This window comes from Bactrocera tryoni, chromosome 4 (genome assembly GCF_016617805.1).
Source record: "Bactrocera tryoni isolate S06 chromosome 4, CSIRO_BtryS06_freeze2, whole genome shotgun sequence".
Taxonomy (NCBI): Eukaryota; Metazoa; Arthropoda; class Insecta; order Diptera; family Tephritidae; genus Bactrocera; species Bactrocera tryoni.
The window spans coordinates 30301755-30327918 of NC_052502.1; the positions used below are offsets into that span (position 1 = coordinate 30301755).

Genomic DNA, 26164 nt, shown 5'->3' on the forward strand with positions numbered 1-26164 from the left:
GCTTCAGTGCAGCCCAAATTTCTTCTTGTTTGGTGCTCACAACGCCTTTGTTGCCTTTTGTATATGATTGCGGATTTTACAGCGAACTACTGCCGGACAAGCACCAATTGGAGACTTCAAATCTAGCCAGGTCCTTCTCCACTTGGTCCACCTCCTCTGTGTGTTTTCATCCATTCGGACAACATGACTTAGCCAGCGTAGCAGATGTCTCTGTCAATGTTCTTGTATATTTCCTACCTCCTCATCGTTACATCCAATGCGATATTCGCCGTGGCCAATGCGCAAAGGTCCTTAAATTTTCCACAGAACCTTTCTCTCGAAAACTTGTAACGTCGACTTATCAGATGTTGTCATCATCTGCCTTTGCACCATATAGTAGGACGGGAATATTAAGTGACTTTTAAACATTGGTTTTCATTCGTCGAGAAAGGCAAGAATTAATCTGCTTTGGATTTCGAGCCTGACATTGTTGTTGGTGTTTATGCTGTTTCAAAGATAGACGAAATTAACTACGACTTCGAAGTTATGACTGTCAACGTCAGTATGACATATATACTACTATGACATCTTTCTCCCTGCGGGGAGGGAGATAAGAATATTCCCGCGGTAAGGCATGCCTGTCGTATGAGGCGACTAAAATCCAAATGCACTATGTCCGACATTCACATGTCTGGTTTATTGAATGTCGGCATGGTCAGAGATGTCAGAAAAGTGCTATATTGAAATACTATCAATTCATTGAATGGGTTTGCGATTATATAACAAACACTAAAATTGAAGGGATAACAAAAAAATCATACAGTCGGGTTCTTAAGAATTCCTCGGAATTTTTGGGGGCTCGACTGGCAGTAGCTTAAGCGCAAGCTTGGGCTACAGGTCACACCAAAGACTAAAACATGGTACCACGGGGAGCAGCCGCCCCTGGAGTTCGCTCCAGTCTGCTCATTGGGTCTTGGCCCTTTGGGGAGATTCGTGGTGGCTGTGGTTTAAACCTAAATGCAGGAAGGACTTAGTCCAATGTGGAGTCGCACTGCGGCCGGGTGCCGATCCCAGAGTACGGCAGAGGTTTTAGATGGGCCTCGCACCCGACCAAGGTGGAAAGGGAGTCCCACCCTTTCAATTTGGAACCAAGGTGTATGTGTGTGTGTGGCAGGCACTCATACCTTGGTTTTTTTCCAGAGTGTAGTGTGGGTGCACACACTTACACTTTGGGGCGCTGATCAACGCATTGTTTTGATCTATGTGTTTCTAGTAATAGAAAACACCGTGGATTTGAGCCTCCTTAGGCAGATACCCACGTTAAACCACATTGGATTCTGTCAACGTCAGTTTACACAGCCGTATTAGTTTTTTGTGGATACAAAAATCAGACATCACGGCATAGAGACAGCTCCTTTTCGTGCTGTCAAAAGCAGCTTTGAAATCGACGACGGGGTGGTGTGTGTCGGTCCTCTTTCCCGGTTTTTTTTCCAAGATTTGATGCATGGTGAAAATCTGGTCGATTGTAGATTTTCCACACTGCTAAGGTCCAATCATAAGGTTATATGCGATGTTCAGGAGTCTTGTCCCGCGGTAGTTGGTTATCGCCGTACTTGAATAGCTCGGTCGGCAAACCATCGGCCCCCGCCGCTTTGTTGTTGTTCAGTTAGGTAATAGCTATTCGAACTTCTTAATGATCGGGTAATAAAGCGTCCGTTCCAACGTCATGGATAGGGAAATCGGGTTCACCATCTCCTGGTTTTATGCTTTTACTGACATTCAGCACGCTGGAGCAGTGTTCCCTCCATACTTTCAATATGCTCTGGACATCAGTCTCTAGATCTCCTCTGGAGATTCTACTCGAGTATGCTCTGGTCTTAAAACCTTATTTTAGTCGCCGCTTCTTTTCGTATGATTTTCGAGCATTACCCCTGTGAGCCAGCTTGTTAAGCTCTTCAAACTCACGCATTTCGTTCTCTCTCTCTTTTTTGTCAAGTGCGTATCGCTTACCACTCCTTATCGTCCCACATGGTTACCTACTTACTAAATTTCAATAAAATAATCTTTTATCCCCTCTTGGTTTCATTGCACTAGAATTTCTTAAAATATCTACCTCTGGAAATTCTTTCAGTGAAAAGAATTCGCATATAAAAAAAAACTGTTGAAAAGAAAACCGATTTGAATCAACCTAATATTTAGTCCAATAGCTTTCACTCATTCGTTTGTCAAGCTTAAGCGTTACATACTTTTAAGGAATTAGAGTGAATAAGTGAAACAAGTGTTAATTGCCATTCAGTTAACTAGAATCAGTTTATCCTAACCGGCTTAAGTGTGCTCCAATGCCTTAATTTTGCTTATAATACACTTTAGTTATTAAATCTAAAGCAATGCTAGTGTCCGCGGCAACTTTGGCAAATGTGCTTGTATTGCCCCGACATCTACAGTCAACAACTCTTCGCTTGCGTGGCACTTGCCTAGTGCTGACAACTTCAAACTAGGAAAAACTGTGAACTGAACTTAAACTAAAGAACACACGCAGAAAGTTTGAAGCAGCTGGTATGGGTGGAGTGGGTGGAGTGGGTGGAGTGGGCGCCTGATCCCAAGCAAAGTAGGCAGAGGAGCGCTGTAGCCGGCAGCGCTTGGTGAAAAATACTTCAAGTTGAATTTGGAGCAAGTGCTGTGGCAGAAGATATCGCTACTTCTTTGCCTACTGCTTGATACAGAAACCAAATGGGTACGCACGCATATACATATACTCGTTTATACACACATATATACATATACATATGTAAATAAAAAAAACAATCGGGCGTATAATTTATCACAGCGCAGCTGCAGCGTAAAACCAACAGCAGTGGTGGCAGCAGCGGCAGCGCAGTAGCCGTCTAAAGTGGAAATGTTGCTGACGTCAGCCTGCGGCAACATCATGTTGCTGTTCCCACTTTTTCGTTCGTTTTGTTTGCTGTGTCATCGTCATTTTCGTGGTTGTCATCGTAGACGTGGTTCCCATCCTCACTCTCTCACCGCATCCTCATCCTCATCCTTGTCGTCGGTGTCAGTTGTAGTTTCAGCGTTGTTACACATATTGTTATTGTTATTTGTTGCGTCTTACAAATGCAATGCGAACAACTGCTGACAAGCTGAAAGACGTAGCGCTAAAAGAAGTTTGCTTGTTGCATGCCCCATATTGCTGTGCGCAAGCGTTGCTCGACTGGCAGCTTGCAGCAGCAACGTGGAAATCTGAACTAACAACAAATTCGAAAATAACCGGAAACCACAGTTATGACAACAAAAATATCAAAAACAACGAAATTATAAAGTTCGTAGAATTGTTGCAGAAAAAAAGGGGGGGAAAATGCTATACACAGAACAAACTGACAAGCAAAACAATTAATAACAAACTTTCGCAGAAACAAAAGTTCATAAATACTATATGCATTGTTTTTGTTATCAGCATGCGAAGAAATAGCGATATTTGCAAGCCAAGTGCAACAACAACACCTATTTGTTCACTGGTTGCAAATGGCGTTGCTATATGCGGCCACCACATTAAACCCTGTGGCAGCGGGACTTCGGTCGGATTTGAGCAGCCTCACGGGAAATCATAATACAGAAGTCCAACATGCTGCGGCATAAAGCTGATTTTCTCTGAACTGAGGCAGAATGTTCAGAAATTACACAATTCCAGTAAATCGAAATTTCCTGTGAATTCCATTAAAAAGTTGCATGGCTTTGAAGCTTTCAGTCGATGTGTGCGAGCTAGATTCGTCGTGATGAAAAGTGATCCGTCTTCATCGTTTGGGTTTCCTGATTTCCTGAAAGAGTACTGGCAAACAAATGATTGTGTACCACTCAGAATTTATTGTTCTGCATTGCTCTGGTGGTGTAGTTATGATATGTCCAGTTGTTCCAGAAATCAGGTAACCATTTTCTTGGAAGTGCTTCGTGCTTTTGTAGAATTCGTGAATCGCCCATACAGTCGACTACATATGGTTTACTTTTGGGTTCATCCACGTAAACCCACGTTTCATAATCTCTTACGATTACATAAACGTATTTCAAAGCACAGCTATCGTATTTTTTTAACACTTCTCTCGACCAATCGGCACATTTCTTGTTTTGAACGATTGAAAAATTGTGTGGCATGAATTGTGTGGTTTGACTTAAACCACGTTGAAAATATAAAAAAAATCTGATTTTGGACGATATTCTCGAAATTTATCTTGGAGCATACCTTCACCATACAAGTTTCATACCGAGTTAAGCCACGTCGAAAGTTTTAAAATATAATTGCGCCTAGATGTTCGCGTTTTAATTCCATTTGTTGGTGGAGAATAATATTATAAGTTACTGTAAACAACACAAATAGCGTTCGTATGTCAAAATTGTCTGAGCATGCATACCATCAAAATTCTCAAATTTTACTATAAAATGGTGAGCTTTTAGATGGCAACCTACGTAAAATCAACTTTCGTGGTTTAGATTCACTTTTGGGGTTGCATTGGTTCATTCAAGATCAAGCTTTGCAACCATTGTTTTTAAAACGTTGGAGGTTATTTAACAAAAAGCAAGCTTAAAGATTCGTTTTAAAAAAAGAATAGTGTTTTTGGTAAAAATTTAGTTGTACTATTCAAATGCAACTACTTTATACTTAACGACACAATTTTATAGTAATTAGTGCATGCCTAATTTCCTTGCAACGAATATAGTCAAAAACAGGAAAAATATATTTAGGCTAGATCATTAAGTAAGCATAACGAAATGCACATAAAAAATGTCGATTCTTGATTAGAACTTGAGATTTGAGCAAAATTACGTGTTCTATAGAAAAAAGTTATATAGCAATGTTGTAAGTATTGATAAAATTTACAATTTTTGTAACAACACTATTTGAACATAACCTAAAAATTAATGGAAAAATTCAAATAAGCTATTTTTCTTTCACAGAATTTTGTGTAAACTTACCTGTTCTCTCTCTCTTCCCGAGCGCAGATCGATAAATTCTATTATTCCTTTCATTTTTGTCATTTTATCTTTAGTTCCTTAGGAGTTACATCTTACTATGATTGTATTTTGTTTTTTTTTTTGCTTTCAAAAATTATATTATATACCTTGTTTCAAACAGTTAAGCTGTCAAAATATGAAAAAAAATTTTCAATTTAAGGGATTACATGGGTTTCCTCGAGTAAAAAACAGCATTTTTTTAAATAATTTTTTCTCATATAAGAAATGAAATATTTTATTAGAATTTTTTATTGTTATAAACACACCTAACAAAGAAATTCTGAAACTTTTGGAAAAAAATATTTGAACTCGGCCATTGCGACGTTATTTTAGGTGACCCTTCGGAAAAGAGATGCGCCCGCCTTGATAGGATAACTCCTTACAGAGTAAAAAAATACGTTTTTAGTTAAAACCTTAACTTAGAACTTGGACAGAAAAAAACTGAAAATTTGATTTTTGGCAGACATTTTTGCAAACAAATCAAAATTTCAGTGAAAATTTCGCGACTTTTTTTTCAAATAGTTGTAATCGAAAAAAAAGCATTCGTTCAAGTCTTTAAGAATTGTATGTCAAAGACCTGTGTAAACTTTCATGAAGATAGGTTGAGTAGTTCTCGAGAAATCTTGCCAACCGACTTCAAAAACACAGTTTCTAGAAAAAACCCGTTAAGGATGGTGCACTTAGCCCAGCTAGCCTCAAGCACACAAGTTTTCAAGACTGAATCTCCGAAACTATTACTCGGATCAACTTGCAAATTTAGTACAATATTCTAGAGGTGTTGTAAAATTTAATAAAACAATAAAAAATTCGATTTTTTAAAACCCCTAAACCCATATAACCCCTTAAAAAGCTTAACCTCACAAATTATGGATAATCCGAACACAAAATTTTCCAATCGATAACCAACAGCGGCAAACCCACACTAATTGTCATAGCGACATCGAACCTCACATGAAAATAAAAAAAAAGTTTAACAATCTAGTAAAATTCTAGAAAAAGAAATTTGTTATCGAGGCTCCGTTTGCCTCAGTCCGGATCATATTCCGTGTATATTGAGGTTTTCATTATATTTTTCAAACTTTCGTGCTAATTTAAAAGTACACGGATTCCACGTTAAAGTATAAACAAGCATACTAAACGCTTTTTTTTTTATTCTGTTTTGCTAATAATCGACCAAGAAACCGATATCCTCATTATCAGAATCCTTCAGAAAACGATAAGAGAGTGGCGCGGGGAGTGTGAACATATGTATAATATGTGTGAAGATAATTTTCACAGTGAATTAATCAACGACGCTCGCACTGGCGCCCAAAACGCCGCTGTAACCGAAAACTTTCCAAAAGCGAAAAACTCACTCCCCAAAACCCTGATAGCAAAGTCACAACTCACAAACAAACACATACACCGCTAGCATGCACTAATCTCCTCGATATGTTTGTAGGTATGTACATATGTACATACATATGGATGTACGTGTGTGTCTGTGCATATACACTTCGTCGCTTTTAGCTTTCACTTACACAATCGTGCGCTGCGCCCTCATCGCGCTCGTGTCAACGCTTACACACCACGCCCCTTGCTTTCCTGCGGTAGCGTACGCGCGATGTATTTAACGAATTTAAAAAGCGGAAAATTGAAATAATTTAAAACGGAAACCGTATTTCTGATAAGATTTCAGCATTTGCGTGTTGCATAACGGCGCTGCGCCCGCGTAGGCAGCAACTCAAGCGCACGCACCCATAAACTGATATGTATGTATGTCATAATCATTAAGCAGATAAGTCTCACTTTCATTATCAAGTGCGCCACATTGCAGTAACCGTTTCCGCACTAACGCGCTGACAGCGTTTCCGAGAAGAAGAAGAAGAAAAATTATATACAAATATAGAAATAACTTCATATAATCTCACTCAAGCTCACACTTGACAATTATATTTTATTGTTGTTGTTTTTGTTTTCTACTTGCAGCCCCACCCAAGTAACGAGAGCGCACCGGAATGCCCACATAAACACACGTATACGACGGGCAATAACAACAACAACTAAAACAATTACAAAAATTCAAAATAAAGCTCAGTCAGAGATAGCGACGATGACAACAATAATAATGAACATTAAAACAGCAACTAGAACCCACCATTAAAACCAGCAACACGAACAACAGCAACAACAAATACGACAACGACACCAACGAACCAACACGTAGATGACAGAAATCCACGAGAAGCTCACAACTCACAACGACCGCAGCGATAGAGCATAAAGCAAAACAACAAAAACAAAAGTGAAAGCCAAACAACAAAAACAAAAGCGAAAGCAAAAAATCGAAAAAAAAAACAAACAAACGGAAGTGCCTCACATAGCAGGAGTGGGAAGGAAAAACAGCAAAATAACCACGCAGCGCAGCGTAAATGTAATCCTAGACTCGATTATTCGATGCTAGAAACACTGGTGGCGGCAGCAGGTCTAGTAGTCTGTGGAAAGGGAATAAGGGGAGCCATAGATAACAGCACAAGCAGTTGAGTGCAAGCTGCGGTGGGGGTGCGGAGCTACAGTGAAAGGAGTGACAGACAGAAGTAAGGAAAGCGGCAGGCAGGCAATAGTAGGATGAGTAGGCAAAACTGAGTGACGGGCATTCTTGTAGAAATCCAGCAGCAAAAACCAGCCAAGTAAACAAATTAAAGTGCTGTCTAAAAGCAGAGAGCGAAAGCGAATGAGAATGGCGATAAAAATTTAACAATACCGAAATACAACAAAAAAGGAGATTACAGAAATCAAAGCCAACGGGCTCAAAGCAAAGATACAATGATAATTTACTTAAATTAACCCAATCCATCCATTAAAAGGTATTAGAGGAACGAAAACGGACGCAAAAAAAAAACACAAAAACAAAAACGAGCATGCAAACAGAATGCCAGAAGTGAGAGACAAGCGAACGAGGCACAGAGTGTAAAAGTACGGTGAAAAAGATGTCAAAGTAAAGCGATAAGCAGACACGGAATCTGGATCTATAGATACGCTGCGCATAGTAGTGAAGTGCTTGAAAGCAAGAATACGAGCAACAGCAGCAACAAAAACAATATCAGTATTAGCTGATGAACAAAATAATTCTACGAAAAAGTGGACGTAGCACGGACGTAAAACAAGCGGTAAAGCTTAACGGCGTCAAAGCAGAAGCAGAGTGCCGTTAACGGTTCTGAGAGAAGGTGGCGCAGAGAGGCAAGGTTGTAGAGAAGGTTCCATAGACAGGCAAAGCTTGAAAGCGGAAGCTGATGCTGACGCTGATTGACAGCGCACAACCAGCGGAAGCAGTCATATGATCCGCAAAATGAAGGGATTAAGTTTTAGTCAAAAAGCAAACAAGCGACGAAAAAACGTTCAAACCAACGACCAAACACCAAGCGGCAACACAGCATTGCAAACACGCGCAGCGTGCACCAACAACAACAAAAAGGTGAAGAAGCTGAAAATATGCAAAACGACAACAATAACACAAGCTCATAACGGTAACGCCGCACAGCTGACAACACCATTAATATGTCGGAACAATAACAAGAAAAACAGCTGCAACAGCGTAGGTAGCCAGCGCCGCTACTGCAGCAACAGCAGCAATTCAACACCACCACCGCCCACCTTCAACCAGCACCACAACCACCAACACCAGCATTGCCTCGCCCCGGGCCAGCTGACGTACAAAATGCCATTGCCACTGCTGTCAATATGTAAAGCAACAACAACAACAACTACAACGGCTTTAGATGTGTCCGCGGACGAGCAGCTGGAAAGTGTTCAAAATCGTTGCTTTGCCCATTACGAAGAGCAACAACGTCAGCGAAAAACAACAACAACAACATGCGCACCCACCAAACTCACCCAAAACCATCGCCAACACCAACAACCAGCAACCACTCGCACATTGTCTTGTTTCAGCAAATCTTTGGCAACTTTGTCATTGCGCTCACTGTTGTCTCGCCATCATCAGCTCTTCCATTTGCAGCAACACCTCCGACAGCTGCACCTCCACCTCCACTTTGGCATTGCCGTCATTGTGCTGGCCTCCATTTTAATGTATTCATGCCCATGCGCGTCGGCCTTGCGTCTCACAAATGGCGGCAACACTAAAACTTTATCCGCTAATAAGGAGCAATTAAATATTGGCCTAATTGCACCGCACACAAATTTTGGCAAACGTGAATATTTACGCGCCATTAACACCGCCGTACAGGGTCTGGCGAAGACACGCGGTGCCAAGCTGACGTTCCTGAAAGACTATTCATTTGAACCGCGTAATATACATTTTGATATGATGTCGCTGACGCCGAGTCCGACAGGTGAGTTCGCCGCTATTCGTTTTATTTTAATTTTATTTGCTCCTCTGGTTTGTGAGACATTTGCCACGATGATCTTTGTAAATGTGCTCTTTAATAATGTAAATAATTTTTATTAACAAGTAGTAAAAATATAAGGACTTTACTACATTTCCCCCGGCTGTATAAAAAAGTAATAATAATAATACGATTATGACAATTTTACTCGTTGCTTGACCGAGCATCTTCTTCCCTTTGTGCTGAGTGTCCTAATTTTTAATGGCGACTGTCTTGTTTTTGGTCTTGAATCTCAGGATATTTACAAGAAGTTTATTATTTGGCTTTCTATAAGTTTAAATTCTTCGGATATAAGAATAATAGGGTCCACAAGGGTCATCTATTTCGAGGATCCTTTGACTTTTATTTTTTGTAAATTATATCTTTCAAATGTTGGCCTACCTTAGATGGTCGATACGTTGAGTCCAATTTTCGATGACTCGTTCGAGCATTTTGTTCCATGGCCAGAATCCAGGCGGGATTGTCCGCATAAACTTTAGACTTTACATATTCCCACAGGAAAAAGTTTAACGGCATTTTTTCTTTTTCGACCTTTCAAAAGAACAATTTCGTCTAGTTGATAATTATTTTTCGTACATCGTTAACGCCAGATTATGCAGCAGTTAAGGATCGTTTTTTAACGCCGTCAAATCGAGTGATATCACACAGTTAAACTTTTTCCTGTGGGGATATGTAAAGTCAAAAGTTTATGCGGATAACCCGCTTGGATTCTGGCCTTGGAACAAAATAGTCGGAACGCATTCAGCGCCAAGTTGCATTTACTTGACTCCACCTCTGTTGGTCTCTGAACCCGCGCTGTCCGATGTTGCCGTATCCTTCTCGTATGCTCTACACATTTTGCTATGCATTTGTTTGGTTCGTTCAATATTAGAGTTCTCTTCTTCGCTGCAGTTTTAGGTCTCTTGGGTTTTCATAACTTTTGTCTTACTCGTATTGGGGACATCTTACTCGTTTTGGAATAGATAAATTTTGTGTTAAGTGCAAATAGATATTCTAATGTGGTCTTTTTTAGCCGTGACTCAATGCTTGTAAGCAATCGAAATGTCCAACGTCCATTTCGACTGACTTCCCAACGTCTTTGTCGGCTCTTCACAGTCTCTGCTGGAGCATTTTCTTTATGGGTTCTAAGACCCAAGTCGCTGGGAGCCTGCAGAGTTCGAAATTTGTTCTTATCGCAGCTGTCTACCCTCTGCTAGTCACAAAAATCTCTTCATATAAATTGAACACTTATTCTTAGTAATAATCTTAATGACTTGTCAGCGAATGTATTCATTATTGTAAAAATTTATTTGGACTTAAAAAACAATAGAAAGTAGTACATATTTAATTTTCTTATGACACATATCGGCCGATGAATAGAACAACTGATTTTCGCGAAAATTACCCGATAATCAATACTCAATACTACTCACAAATGGTGAAATATACATGGAAAAATCGTGTTTGGGATAATTGTTCAGAGTATAAAACAAAGTGAATATATCAATTTCATATCAGAAGTTCCAATAAACGCAAAAGTTAGCTATCGACTGGAGACTGGTTCTATAACTAGTCTCCTTTTCTCATCTCCAACGTCATCGAATAACAATAGAGATAATTGCAGTGCTCTCAACGAAAAGCAAATAGGTAGAGTGAATGTCTGAAGACGCACTCAGGTCTCTAGTACGCCTATTGCGGTCTAAAACCCCTCACTCTATTAAAGACTCTCTGAACCACTCTGTACTTCTGATGAAGTTCAAATTTCAAAGTTTTATTGATGCAACTTCCGGGGCAACGTTAAAAAATTCCGGACCGCTAGTTGCGATGCATTTCCTATACAAAACCTTGCATTTCTGGCTTGGCTGCCAATAAGACAACGACCGATTAACACTTCTCCAAGAGTCCTTTTGTCATTCCATTTGAATTTCAATAGTCAGCATGTGTGGCCCATATTGTAAATTATATATACATTACATATACATTAATGCCACGATTTCTTTCTTGTTAAGCAAGTTGGGGATTGACTCCATGGAGCTATTTATAGTATGTTTTGCAATTAAATATTTACAAGCAGCCAGAGCCTAATTGTAGGGTGGTGCCTTTTCTGGCTAGTTCATCTGCTTCCAAGTTATCAGGAGTATCACTAAGTGCTGGAACCCATTATACCACTATCTTCGATGAAACTAAAATAGAATTTAGGAATTTCAAATCCGATTAGCAGTCTGTATATATAAATATATCTCTTGCTATGAGCAAACTCTTTGGCAGAACAAGAGGGTTTTTTTTATTTATTTGAAAAGACACCGATATAGATATTTATTCCTTTGTCCCTGTACCCCCCACTTTTGTCTAAGAGGGATGGGAATATTGGGGACTCAATTTAAGTTTAATTCTATAGAATTTCTGAAATTGGTGGCAATGGGGAGAAACGTAACGCCCTTTATTAGATACTACTAATAGGAGGAATTCCCTCATTCTAAGAGCTGATTTCGTTAGCAGTTGCAGTACAAGATTTGTAAAATAACCTTTAGTGGGTAACGTGACGTTGTTCTAAGAGCGCCACTGTTGAATATACTGAATTATCTTTTTATGCTTTCCATATGTCATACGTATTTCGTTTGCATTACTGCTTTTTGTAGCTTACATACCATACCAATATACTGTAGCTGTACTGTCTAAGTGTGGTTTCCGAGAAATCCTCCTGTCTAAAATTGATCTCAAGCAGCTTGCTTTCTCTCCTATATTTATTAATGACGGCATAACTTCTGTAATTCTGTGGTACCTGGTGCACAATACGGGCCATCGATTTATGACGTTTAATACGAAATAAAACGAAATAATATTATTCAATCGAAGATATCATGGAACCATCTTATTTATTCAACTTCTTAATTCACTGCACTATGACCATATCGTCGTATAACTCATACATCGAATGCAATATTCGCCGTTGCAAATGTGCAAAAGACCATAAATCTTTCACACAACTTTTCTCTCGAAAACTCATAACGTCGACTCATCACATGTTGTCATCAAACATGCCTCTTCACCATATGGCAGTACAATGATGATGAGTAACTTGTAGAATTTAGTCTTTGTTCGTCGAGCGAGGACTCTACTTCTCATTTGCCTGTTTTCAGTCCGAAGTAGCACCTGTTGGCAAGAGTTATTCTGCGTTGGATTTCGAGGCTGCAGTTGTGAACTCATGTAGATGATCGTACCTTCTCGATTCAGCTCTGCAACTCGAATTATTTTCTCCAGGAGTTTATTGAAGAAAACGCACGATAGGATTTTGCCTTCTCTGAAACCTTGTTTGGTATCGATCGACTCAGAGAGGTCTTTCCCGATCCTGTCGGAGCTTTCAGACATAGCGGCATAAAGCCAGCTCCTTTTCGTGCTTCAGCACCGCTTTTATAATTTCGATTTAATATATCTATTGGCAAAGTTGTTATGAATTTACATAGATCATACTTAAAGCTCCAAAAAAATGCATACCCTCTTCAATAGTTTTCGACTTTGAAAGCTCTTTCCTTTAAATTATTATTGAAGCTTATACGCTATATTATTACATAGTCCATTTAATTCTTAAAACCAAATGTTCAAATCTCAGTTTTTTCATTTAAATATTTACACAATACACAAATTTCCGCGAATATTTTTTCAAAAGCATAAAAAAGCATACTTACATACAAGCTCTACACATAAAAACATTTCGGCATTGCAACAATTATGAAATAGTATAAAAGCAAATATCCAGCGGCGCGACAGCGTGCAAACAAATGCAATCCTGTGTGTTGATATTAAATCCGCAAAAAAATACGCAAAGCAACAAATCTGCGCATTTAATTGCGCAACCAATCGAATTTTTTCATGGGAGGCGTTGAAAAGGATGCACGCGCTAAAATCAAATTTTGCTGGAATTCGCTACAAAATTTGAACTTACATACATACCTATGCGTAGCTGTGGAATTTAAGGACCACACGAGTGTAGAAAAATGTGCACACACGTGGCACTAAATTTTCACATTTTTCTCAGCCATATTAAATTTCCAACTAAAAATCTCAGCCTACCATAGCAGTGTGGCAGTAGATAGTGTGTATATGTATTACGTAACAGCCGGACGGCAAGCAAATAAAAGTTTTTTGGCAACATGAGCTGTGAAATAATCCCATTTTCTTTTCATATGTATTTAGTAAGTCTGCCAAATCAAAGCCAATATCCCAGCATTATTTGTCTACTTCCAGCTAAGAATAAAATACGAAATTCCATTTATCAAATCGCATATCTTCCTTCCACGGCCATGCACAAATAATAAAAGTAAAGTTAAAAAACAAAAAGTAGAAAATGCAGGTAGTTTATATTTTAAATTGGCAACGTAAAGTCTATATATATTTTTTTTTTATTTCTGCTCCTCCTTTTACAGTTTTATTCATTTTTCTTCGCAAACAAATATCCTTTGGTAAACTTTGAAGTCGTGCCGTAGCAGGTGATGTAGAAATTAGAGTAAGGATAAATGGATTGCCTTTGAACTCTGTAGAAAAGCAGCAGCAGCGCTTTGGGTCAAGCGAAATGTTGCGCTAAGATGATTTCACTTTTGTTTCAGGTTTTACAGTTAGTTCGTCAGTGATTGTGTACATACCTAGACGCTTTGCTAGATTTTTTGGCTGTATATTTTTAATCCTTATTCTCTATTGGTTAGTAAGTTGAATTAATTTAATTTTAGCTTGTCAGTTGACAATACGTTTAAAATATGTCCAGTTTCTCAGTCTAATATTCACACCAAATATCGTTGGGAGATTTAAGCGGTTATATCTACTTTCGATATGATTTTGTACACTCATGTAGAGGATCGTACCTTCTCGATTCAGCTCTGCAGCTCGAATTATTTTCTCCAGGAGTTTATTGAAGAAGTCGCACGATAGGAATTTACCTTATCTGAAACCTTGTTTGGTATCGCTAAACATCATTTGGTATTGCTCAACATCAGTTTACACAGCCGTACGAGTTATGAGGAGATACCAAATTCAGACATAGCGGCATAAAGTCAGCTCCTTTTCGTGCTTCAGCACCGCTTTTATAATTTCGATTTAATATATCTATTGGCAGAGTTGTTATGAATTTACATAGATCATACTTAAAGCTCCGAAAAAGGATTTTGCATATCAAAATGCAAGTATACATATTTCTAATATAATATATATCGAATATAAATTAATTTGAAAATAATCTCCAAAATTTTCACTTCATCCGCCAAATCGTTCCAATTATTCGATCGTATTTGTACCAACTTTTCCATTTATTGTAATCGCTCTTCCAGAATTAAAATTAAAGAACTTTTGGGGCTTCATACAAATTACTGTAGACTGTGGTGTCATCTGCAGAGATTAAAGCACTGTTTCACACACACTTTTCGCTTTTGTGACCAAAGAGCAGAGACACCAGAACACATATTCCCTGATTTTGCCAATTTTTTTTTTTTTAATTTGAATGTGTTTTTTCTCAAAGAAGTGATTTCAGAGTTGGAAAGGAAAATTCCTCCGAAACGGCTTGAACGAACGGCTCGAAATTTCCGCACACTTTTCTTAGGTACATATGTGAAGTAATCATCGAAGGAATAGATTTTCCAATAAAACGAACAAATTGATTTTATAAGCCACTCGGAAGTGTAGTTTTGTCACAAAAACAACTTGTTTATATAAACCACCCTTTTTGTCAAAAATTTAAATTTTGACTAATCTTTCGTTCGTTAGTTGTATTCATCTCTACTAATAAAACATTATTTTGGCTTTTGGATTTCAGATAACTTTAAGTAGAAAACTCTCACATTTTTTCGCTGGTTCTCCTAGAGATCGGGTACGTGATCAAGGGAATCCAGATTTTTTCAAAATCTTTCACAAAAAAAAACAAGCAAATTTATACTTGCACATGGATAAGACCGCTTGATTCTTTGCTCAAGTTATTGTCCCTCAAATGAATGTTTTTCCACATTTTAGCATTGATAAGCCTCTTTATTGAATGCAAAGAGAATTTTATAAGCCGAATTATAGACGATGTCTTAACTTTATTTGGTCGCAAAACACTTTACCCGAATACCTTTGAGAAATTCTGCTGAGATAATTTTTAGTAGTGTCTAAAACCTTTTGCGCTCACGTTACGTTGAGCCGACCTTATCGGGAATAGGTTTATTTTAGACTTTTAATTTTGCCTTAAACTAAATATACAGTTGCCACGAATTTGATAGTTCTTCAGTTTTCGAGGTATCAATCTGAAATTTTGCGCACATTCGTTTTTTTCTCAAGAAAATGCTCATTTGTCGGAGCCGTCGAAATCGCATCACTACAAACAATAGTAAGACTTTTTTAATTTAAATTTCGGGTAAAAATCTATTTGTCGACATATTTTTTTTTCTGGTTTGGTATGACTGTCAGGGAGTAGTAGCTATAGATTTTACATAGATGTCATGCAAACTGATCGATCGGAATAAAGTGGTTTTTCATTTGGAGAGATATCCGCACGGAATTTGCATGGTATATTTCCTATGGCAATGATGCAATTTTCACGGAAATTGTTTAGATCTGATCACTACAGCATATATCTTTCATAAAAACTAATTAATCAACTCAAGACCTTGAAACCAAATTTGCCCAGCTCGAATATTATAGGAACTACCGATAGTGTGAAAATGGATGAAACCCCGCTCACTCCTAATATAACGGTACTGTTGAAAACTACTAAATGTGTGATAAATCAATAACTAAATGCGCCACAAACGTAAAATTTTGTCGCCGAGATAGTATGAGAACACTTTATTGGGTAAAAATTGGACGGTGCGCGTGGCACCACCCACTTTTTGGTGAAATCCCATAACTCAGGACTCGTCTGACCGATTTCGATAAAATTTGGAACGTGGCATTATTTTCATATTCCTATGTCACTTTGTGAAAATGAGTGAAATCGGACAATAATCACTACTTCTCATATAGCACAGTTTTAAATTGATTAAAACTTGTACGAATAATGCGTTTAGAGTATACCACCTTATGACAAAAGATTGTTCAAATCCAACTAAAACTGTTCAAGACCCTAGGTTCCGAATATGTGGACCCCAGTATCTGTAGTTGACTTTCTTTCTAAAATATCGGTCAATGTGTGAGATATACAATAAAAATTCAGACAAAGTCCGACAGACAGTAGTAATTCTGTGTATCCAAAATGGGTGGAATCGGGTCAATACTTCCCTGAGCGCCCATATATTAGATTGGAAAATATCTCCCTTCCGCTATTTTGCTCTTAATTCAATGCTTTATAAAAAGTGTTACAGTGATCGAATTTAGTTCAAATATGCTCAAATATGCGCCGTTTCGTTCGATAATCTGCTTCCATCTAGACGGCTACTTCATAATACCTCCTCCTAGAAGCCCCCTCCTTATTTGCGAAGAACTCAGACCTAATATAAAGATTTTTGAACTGCCTGGTGACTTTATGCTGGATACATCGGTCAATATTTGAGTTATCTCAATGAAAATTTCAGAACGCATTGTACTCATAACAGTAAATCATTGAGCCTAAAATAGATATAATTGGGCGAAAACTTAACCTAGCCCTTATATAACCATTACTAGGATTTTCAAACATCCGGCTGATTTTGTATAATGACTATGTATAATGATTTTGGTTTTTCTAAGAAATCGTATGCCGAATATACAATATATGTATGATGTAAGTATATATAAAGTTGCTTAGATTCCGATCCTCTGGTTGACATTTTACATCGTGAGCTATTTCTCTGCCTTTGATTCCTGCAAGTTGCAAGAGTTGCACCCGAACTTAGCCCTTTCTTACTTGTTTTTTGTTTCTGACTGTTTGCAACTCAAACTTCGAAACGAAATTTTTTAATTTTTGCTATTTATTTTTCGTTTGTAAATCATACCTACTTTTTGTTCCATTTCTTCCACCCGCATATTTTTATCAGGTCAGTTGATGAAACCTTAGACCGCTGAAATCTTAGCAAGAACATACCGAGCACCGCTCAGAAATGATAACAATTGCAAGCCGCCGCCATTAGCTTTTGTTCTGCTTGAGCGATCAAAGCCGCTGTCTGCCAACTGCTCAAGCAAGCCGTGCTATCAGACCGCCATAAATTGACCAAGCATGCCAAAAGAAGAACGAAAAATAATTAAGAAAATGAACAAAAGCAATTTCAAGCGAACGCATTGCTGAGAAATGCGAAGCATTTTCGAGATGAAAAAGAAAATCGCCATAGATCAACCTACCTGTGTTTTTTCTATCTTCTCTTAAATATTTACTAAATGCTTCCTGCTGCAACTGCCGTCTGTCGCAAAGCCCGCTATCTGTATGCTGGCGCGCTGAGCCGCTCTTATCGCGCAAATTTATCGTTTGCCGGGCGAACAGGTCAACGTTTTCGCGTTCGCAATTCACCTCGACTCGAGTGGCAGCACGAGCACCGTGTCTCACCCCACGACCGTTCAGCCAAACGGTGATTCAGCCAAACCGCCAGTAAACCAACACGCCGTTATGTTGTAGACAAAAGCGTCCATCGTAGACGCGGCCTCGCAATTTACTGACTCTGAAAAATTTGTCCACAATTACCGGCATTGCAGCGGCTTTCCAGCTTCCGTTGCTTCCGCAGCGTCTTTCATTTATATGTGTGTGTGTAAGCGTTTGCTTGGGTCAGCTTCTGCGTGTCCTGACACCGCCTGTTTGTGTTTAGTTTGTTGTTTTCGCGGTTCAGCGACTCTGCGCCGCCTGTCACTTCCGTTGCGTTGACATTCGCGTCCACTAAGTGACGCAGATGGCGCTTGCAATTTCTTTCGCATTAATTTGCGTTTCCTTCCGCCCACATGGCGTAGTGTGCTGCTGTCTACACTGGCACTGTCTTAGTTGGTTTTCAATTCCCAAAGCCTAATAAATTATATAAATTAATTTCTGTTTACTTGCGCAATTTTTATGTTTATCTTCGTAACAGCAGGATAAAGATTTGCTTGTTACTTAACTAGTTAATGCTATTGTAATATTTGTTCTAATTTTCCCCAAACCTCAATCAAATGCTGGATACATTAAAGTCTCTTATTTCTGCCCTCTTTCAATCTAGATAATGACCGAATTGTAAAACAGAACGCACCAAAGTGGTCGATGGTAGTATAAATATTTAAGCATTGTAAGTCTTTAGTGTCATTTGACCAATATTCGAATTCGAATTACATTGCCACAAAAAATAAAATGATCGCATTCGAACTCATTCAATTATCGCCTTCAAGCTCAATCAAAATTCAGCTTAAGTTTGCAGCTGTTGCATAGGTGTGATGCCAACTATTCTATGCTGAATGCATTGCTGAACCTTTTGAAGTGCATATTTTGCTGTTAATCGTCAACTAGATTTTACCAACCTCGGAAAGGTTTTTTGAAAGAGTTTTCAAGAAATTTTGTCGGAAGCTAGCCAATGCCAGCCACTAAGAAATGTTAGAATCGAACCTGTGTGGAATGATTCACTTAGGCTTGTTTTCAAATATTCGTCAAATATCATCTGTGGCCTAAATTTTCCTTTATAAACACAGGCTTTCATTCGAATAATCATCCTACCGAAATCAACGATTTATGTAGTCTTTCAAGTTGACTTATAAGAAACAGCGAAGACGTTTTGCCGCCCCCAAGATGCCAACTATTCTAAGCTGAATGCATTGCTGAACTTTTTCCTCTTTTGGACTGCATATTTTGCTGTTAATCGTCAACTAGATTTTACCAGCCTCCGAAAGCGTTATCCTGATGGTAAAAAATTCTTTCTCTTTTGAGCAATTGCTTTCTTCAGACGATTGGACGGACAATACAGCTCTGAATTAAGCCAATCCCACCAAACACATCGCGTTTTTGTCATCTTAAGACTCGAAACAGTGTGTTTTTAAATATGGAATCTTGTTTCCCTGACGCTATGACGATTTCTGCAGTTTTAATGATAAAAATTATGAAATTAATATCGATTAAACAAATAAATGCTTGGCACCCAGCGAAGGATTTCGTCAAAAATTCTTGGCAGCCAATGTGTTCAGGACGTATTTCTCGCAACGCTGTTTGCAGAGCGGCAAGCAAAATTTCTTCGAAAGATATTTACTAATATTTTTTGATTTTGTGGATTTCACTGTTGAGAAAATTTTAAGGAGCCATGTAGGTTGCGTCGAGTATAAAAAACAGTAATTTTTTTTTAATTTTTTCTCATATAAAAAATTAAATATTTTATTGGAATTTTTTATTGTTACAAAATACACTATTAGCAAACAATTTTTGAAATTTTTTGGAAAATATATTTTAAACTCGGCCATTGTGACGCGGGACCGTCGGAAAGAGATGCGCCCGACTTGGCAGAAAACTCCTTACAGGATCATCTAAAGTGAAAAATACGTATTTTAGTTAAAACCTTAACATAGAACTTGGACGAAAGAAAAAAAAAAACAAAATTTGTATTTATGGCAGACATTTTTACAAAAATATTAAAATTTCAGGGAAAATTTTGCAAAAATAATCGAAAAAAATTTTCTTCGTCCAAGTCTTAAAGAATTGTATCTCAAAGATCTGTGTAAAATTTCATGAAGATCGGTTTAGTAGTTCTCGGCGCCTAGCTAGCCTCGAGCACACAAGTTCTCAAGGTTGTTTCTCCGAAACTATTACTCGGATGAACTTTAAAATTTAGGACAATATTCTAGAGATGTAATAGAATTTAATAAGACACTAAAAATTTTTCGATTTTTTGAAACCCGTAAGCCCATGTAACCCCTTAAGCTGCAAAATCTTCCTCATCGGCTGATGTCTTTCTTCGGGAATCCTTCTGGAGATTGGATACAGAATCAAGAGCATCCAACATTTTTAAAACTGAAATTTTAAATTCTGTAAATGTGCATCATTTTTATTTATTTCTTAAACAACAAAAAATTTCTTTCCTCTGAATTCAACTTTTGACTTTTTGGCTAGTACTTCGCTAAAATTAATTTGATTTATCTTGTATTTGGCATGAAATATGATCGATTATTCATATCACTTTGTAAATTGACCAGGCCACTTGATAAAGTTTTTGTTTAAAAAATTAACGATATTTTTCAGAAAAGTTTAAATTGCCTTATGTTGTTACGAACAGCTAAGCAGCAATACATGAAAAATGATCGTAATAAATTAAATAAGCTGAAATAAGTCTTCAACAATATTCGCAGCTTCTCTCTATCTCTCTTATCCAGCAATTTGTACGCTATTGTGGTTACTTCATTTATTAAGCGTTGATATAGCGTGGCGAGTAAGATTTATATATTTTGTTACTCTATTGAAGCCGTGCACAGACTAAAAATATATTGTTGAAAATTTATCAAGCTGACCACTTACTGATGGCCAAAGCAAAGTTGCTCCTTAACTAACAACCACCCATACATACTATATGTATACATATGTATGTGTGTGTGCACATCTACGTGTGTACTTATATTTATTGTTAATGTTATTATGGCACTTAAGCGCATACTCTCGTCTGCGACTAACTCCCACAAGTCCCATCATAACTCATATGAGTCACAATTGAGCGGCGCTGTCAACCCAACTGTTTTGTTCCGTTATTCAAAGTGTGACGTTCGCAACCATCCCCACGGCTGCAAAGACCGCCACCAAACAAAAGCACGCGCTGCACAGTTTTGGCGGCCAACAAAGGCACCAACACGACCTTTGATGTTCAACGCCTCTGCTTCTGTTGCCTTGCGGCTATTTACTTTGGACCATTTCGCTTGCGCGCTACTGTCACCAAAGTGCTCACGAGGTCGCCCAACACCTCCAACACTGAAAGTGTCCACGCCAACACCAACAGCAGCAGCAACAACATCAATAAAAACAGCAACAACAACACGAATATAAGCGACAAATGGATGCGCTTGTCACATAACAACAGTTTGCCGCTTAATGCTGCTTTCATTTTGCTTATCTCTCTCCATTCTCGGTGCTTCTGCTGGCAGCTGCCAAATTGCTCTAAGCAGCCACATAAGGCGCTTGGGTCGACTTTTCGAGATTTCAATTTCTACTGTCCTTTTTCGTCAATACACCGACTGCCGGTGTTGCTAATGCCCGGCAGTGTTGACGCGCGTAGGACGTGTGTGCGATTAGGTTTGTTGTATGTGACAAAAATATGGTCATTTCGGCATAGGTGGATATTGAAATTCCACTATAGATAGATACCTTTTATATTTTTGGGCATTCTGAAAACATTTTGTCAGCTACTTCCAAGAGATTATTTACTCTATGTATCCGTATCCCTGCATATACAACCAGTTTACCTCTGGCGTTTATGACCTTCGAGCGTTTGTTTGTCAGCTTTATTTTGTCACCTCTCATCAAGTGCAGAGACTTTGCACAGTTGTTTGTCTTTCTGAAATTGAAGTACCTTTTACCATTAATCTCACCTTGACCCTCGATATGACGCTTTGTTTTGAAAGTTACTAAATTATGCAAACTTATAGGTAGTAGCGGTTAAGTGTTGTGGAATTAATTGGAAACTTCAAACTTCACTTAGAAAATATTTCTAAAACAAAATGAAAGAGTGGTTCGGCCAAAACCAATTTAATTGCTCCAAAATCATTCATATACAGAACGATACAGACTTTCTCCGGAAAGTAATAGGATTGAGTCGATTTAAAAAAATTAATTGAACCAATAGTTACAATTTTTTAAAAACTTTAAAAATAGGCTCCTTCTGCGTCGATATAACGTTGCCAGCGCGATTTCCGAGCATTGAAGGCGTCACGGATATTTCCACATTCCTTCTTGAAGTTCTTTTTTTCCATTTCCGTCAATTATATTATGCTACGTTTTCCTTTTGTCCTGAGTCCCCTTCCGCATTGGCGCTTGAAGTTTCACTATATCAACTTTAAGCACTTGTCTTTGATTGTTTCAATGAGGTCATAAGATCATAAACTGTTACCATACATCTCTTCATATAAATCTTTCGTTTTCAATTTGTCCTAAAGATTCAATTTGCTTTAGGCAAACATTTGATCTTTGGAAAACCATTCTATTATTTTTGGAAAAACTCAAATCACTGCAAAATAGTACAATGAACAAAATTATGCAAGGGCTGACACCTTAATTGACATTAAGACTTCAACAATATTCGATTAATTGACATTAAGTTGTCAGTACAAACAATTATAATATCTTTTAAAATCCAAATTTCCATTTTCAGATCTTAACTCGCAATTGCGATATGGAATGCATGCTACAGTTTCTTTTGAGATAGAGGTTATCAGAGGTTTCAGGGTTTACCATAGTATATTGAATCTTCTAGAGTAAGATAATTAATAAACCACAAGATCATACTAAACCTGAACGAAAGTACAGTGGTTATAAACTTATTATTTGAAAGTATAACTAGAGATAAAGATCTTAAGAATACCTTATCCGATTAAGAAAATGTGGATCCGAAAACTCCAACTATAGTGGACCTATTTAAATACTATTTCAAATTCTAAAGATAATTATGCAAAGATTATTTTTAGACATGTGATTTTTAATGAGGCGTTTGGCATGGCCGTCATCAAATAGGGAGTCTCTCATCGAAGACTGTTTGTGCTTTTTCATTGGGGGCGTTTTTACGTGAAGGGTCCCAAACTTAGCACACAACCCTATGGCTAAGATGTTTCGCCTTCTCACTTTAGTTTGCCTTCAAACAGATGTTCTTTGGCTACCCAGAGGATACCTGGTCTTGGACCGGAAGTCGTGAACTGTTTCAGCCATATGCAAAAGAATCGTTTCTGGCCACTCCCAAGTGAATGGCAATCAGAGAAATTTTACTCACTTGTGTGAACTTCTACACGTGACTCCATCCTCCTTGAGCTCGTAATGGCTTCTTAAAGTTTATTCAAGTTCACAATGCCCTGAAAAATGATATTTACTTCGTAAACTTGTTATTCAAAACGAATTTCAAGTACTTTTGAGAGGTATGTTAGTATGAATTACAGTCGTGGAACAAGTTACTTATACACATACTTTTCTCTAGCCTTTAATCCGTCTATTAAATAATACCATAAAGGTTGTTTAAAATGGCATGAGTGATTTCTTTACACTAAACTACCTAACCTGTCGAGAATACTTGTGGTTGGGCAAACAAAAAATATTTAAATGCTCTTCACTTTCACTCTCATTTCACAGCTTACAAAGTAAGTCACTTTTTTTTTCTGTGGAAAAACCAACTTAAAAAGTTCCACGTCTCGTTTGCCCACTTCAACAAGTGAAATTTTACCCCAAACCAGCTTATCTTATGTCCCCAACTCACTTCGGCACGGGTGTAAGTGAAAGTCGCTCCTTTGCACATACACTCGAGCGGCTGATAAAAGCATAGTCGGCTGGGGCGCGTAACGTGTGAAATTTCGCATTTGTTATTTTGAAGTTCACTTTTGTGGCAAAGCAGGAATTTGCAGCAGCCGTTGCATGCCACATACCAACATTTTATTATGCTCCACCTTGAAGTTATTTTATGGTGTGCCTAAGTACCTTTTATTGTTATTTGTCAATGCCTTTGTTGCCTCGTTGCTTACCTTGTTGATGATTTTATGATGCGACATTAATTCTGTCACTCACACACGTACAGTATGCACATGTGTATATGTATGTGAATATATGTACATATGTATACTTTCCCTCTCGCCGCACGAATTTGTAAGTAAATTTTTAAAATGTCGGTGAATTGGGACTTTAAAAGTGGGTCGTGTAAATACCTGCAGTAAGCTGTTTAAGTACGAGGGTTGTTAAATAATTATTTAGCATACAGAAAAAAAATGAAAATTTTTAAAAATTAGGTTTTATTTTTCAACATAATTTCCTTTCTGCACGATACACTTGACCCAGTGATACTCCAATTTCCTTCGCCCGAGATCCAGAGATCAGAGATTTCGAGGGATCTTCAAAGGGCCCCGTGGCGGCGATAACCTCATTCAGCTAAAATTTGTCAAAATACGTTGAAGGAGTCGTTAACGCGTAGTCTAGTTGCACCATTTCTATCGTGGCAACGAAGAAGGTGTGACCCGATTTTAATGTCGTCGACTTTTTCTTCGTCACATATAACCGTTTTTTCTGCAGTTCTGTTGCGTATCAACCCCAAAAAGACGGTATAATAAAGGCCTATTATCGTTCAGTTCTTCTTAAATGCATCATACTTTTGAATCTCAGAATATGGAGGACAAAAGCTTTCCGGTAAGTCTTCTCATTGATGTTATATGGAGAAATGATGCTTAGGTGACAGTCCTTGGCTGGATGGTTCGACTGACGTGGGGACGGAGGACAGACTTCGTCTTCTTCAGAGCATGTTCACCGTGAAGTCCACTGTTTCGGTTGTTCGTTAACCGCTGAAGTTTACCAGTGATTCCATTTTTCGACACACTTTTACTAAATTCCACCGACACGAGCTCTTCTCCACGTGGTCAAAAATACACTACAAGTCCGACTCGGCTGAAATTTTTACTGGAATCTTTGCAGAGTATGTCTGGAAAGTAATAGGAGTGATTTTCGACTGTACCTCGGAGTGTGCGCGCACTGACTGGATTCGGCAGAGGGCCGTCCTAGCTAACGAACGAGCGGCTGGTCAGTTGCCTCCGAGCATCTGGAGGGTCAGGACAAAAATTTTGCGCGACGTGTTTCTGTGAGTGTTGCAAGCCGAAAATGCAGCGTTCGTTAGAGCAGAGATACGCGATAAACTCCGTGTGAAACTCGGCAAATCTGCGACAGACGTTTGATATGATCAAGCAGGCATACTCAGATGTTGATTTCGCAAGAAGTGGTGTGTTTCGATGGCATCAGGACTTTTTAAAGAGCCGAGAAGAGGTTGCTGATGAAAAAGGGAAGAATGAACAAATCCAAAGAGAAAACGATGCTCATTGTCTTTTTTGACATCAAGGGCATCGTCCACCATGATTTAGTTTCTTCTGGACAAACCGTCAACGCTAAGTTTTACGTGGAAGTCCTTAAGAGACTCAAACGAAGGGTCAATCGGGTCCGACAAGACATCGCAGTCGATTGGAAGTTGCACCACGACAACGCCCCTGCTCAGACCGCTTTTCTTGTGAACAGCTACCTAACCAAGGCCGGCATCCCAACGCTTCCGCAGCCGCCCTACAGCCCAGATGTGGCCCTTTTTTGTTTCCTGCACCTCGGGTCTCAAGGCTATTCCGAAGGAAGCCTTCCGTGACGCCTTCAATGCTTGAAAATCGCGCTGACAACGCTGTATCGACGCAGAAGGAGCCTATTTTGAAAGTATTTAAAGAATTGTAACGTTTGGTTCAATAAATTTTTTTTAATCGATTCAGTCCTATTACTTTCCGGACAAACCCTGTACTCCTGTGATACTAAGTCATTATCGGACCACCCTCGTATATGCAAGTTTGCATGTCATAAGAAGAGAGCATAAAATTTTATTACATTTTAATACCTGTCCAAATTATGCAAGTAGCACTTAGTTAACAAATTTGTCAGCAACCCCACATATGCAGTCTCAAACCCATATATGAGTATGTATGCACGCCAGAAGACCTCATGGATCCACTATATAAGCGCTTATGCGTGACGACATATTAATGATGTTTAAAGTTATCAAAAAAATTAGTGAACGTGTATACAATTTTACGTGACAGTGATTCAAACTTGTACAAGCGATTAACGGAGCAAACAGGACAGCAGCAGACACATTCACACAAACACACATATAGACAACTTTGCACTCATACCCACTTAGATCCACTTACAAGTAAGCTTACCTATACTTTTATTGCACATTGGAGAGCACACT

General features: G+C 38.4%; 1 protein-coding gene across 3 annotated transcripts in view; it reads left to right on the top strand.

Moving 5' to 3' along the window:
• LOC120775277 (glutamate receptor ionotropic, NMDA 2B) overlaps positions 1-26164 on the top strand; it is a 216941-nt gene that overhangs the window by 31646 nt on the left and 159131 nt on the right. For all 3 annotated transcript variants that reach the window (XM_040105373.1, XM_040105375.1, XM_040105374.1), the window contains exon 2: positions 6952-9314. In XM_040105373.1, the coding sequence (XP_039961307.1) occupies positions 8300-9314 (1015 nt within the window). In that variant the 5' untranslated portion in view covers positions 6952-8299. The remainder of the gene's footprint in view (positions 1-6951; positions 9315-26164) is intronic.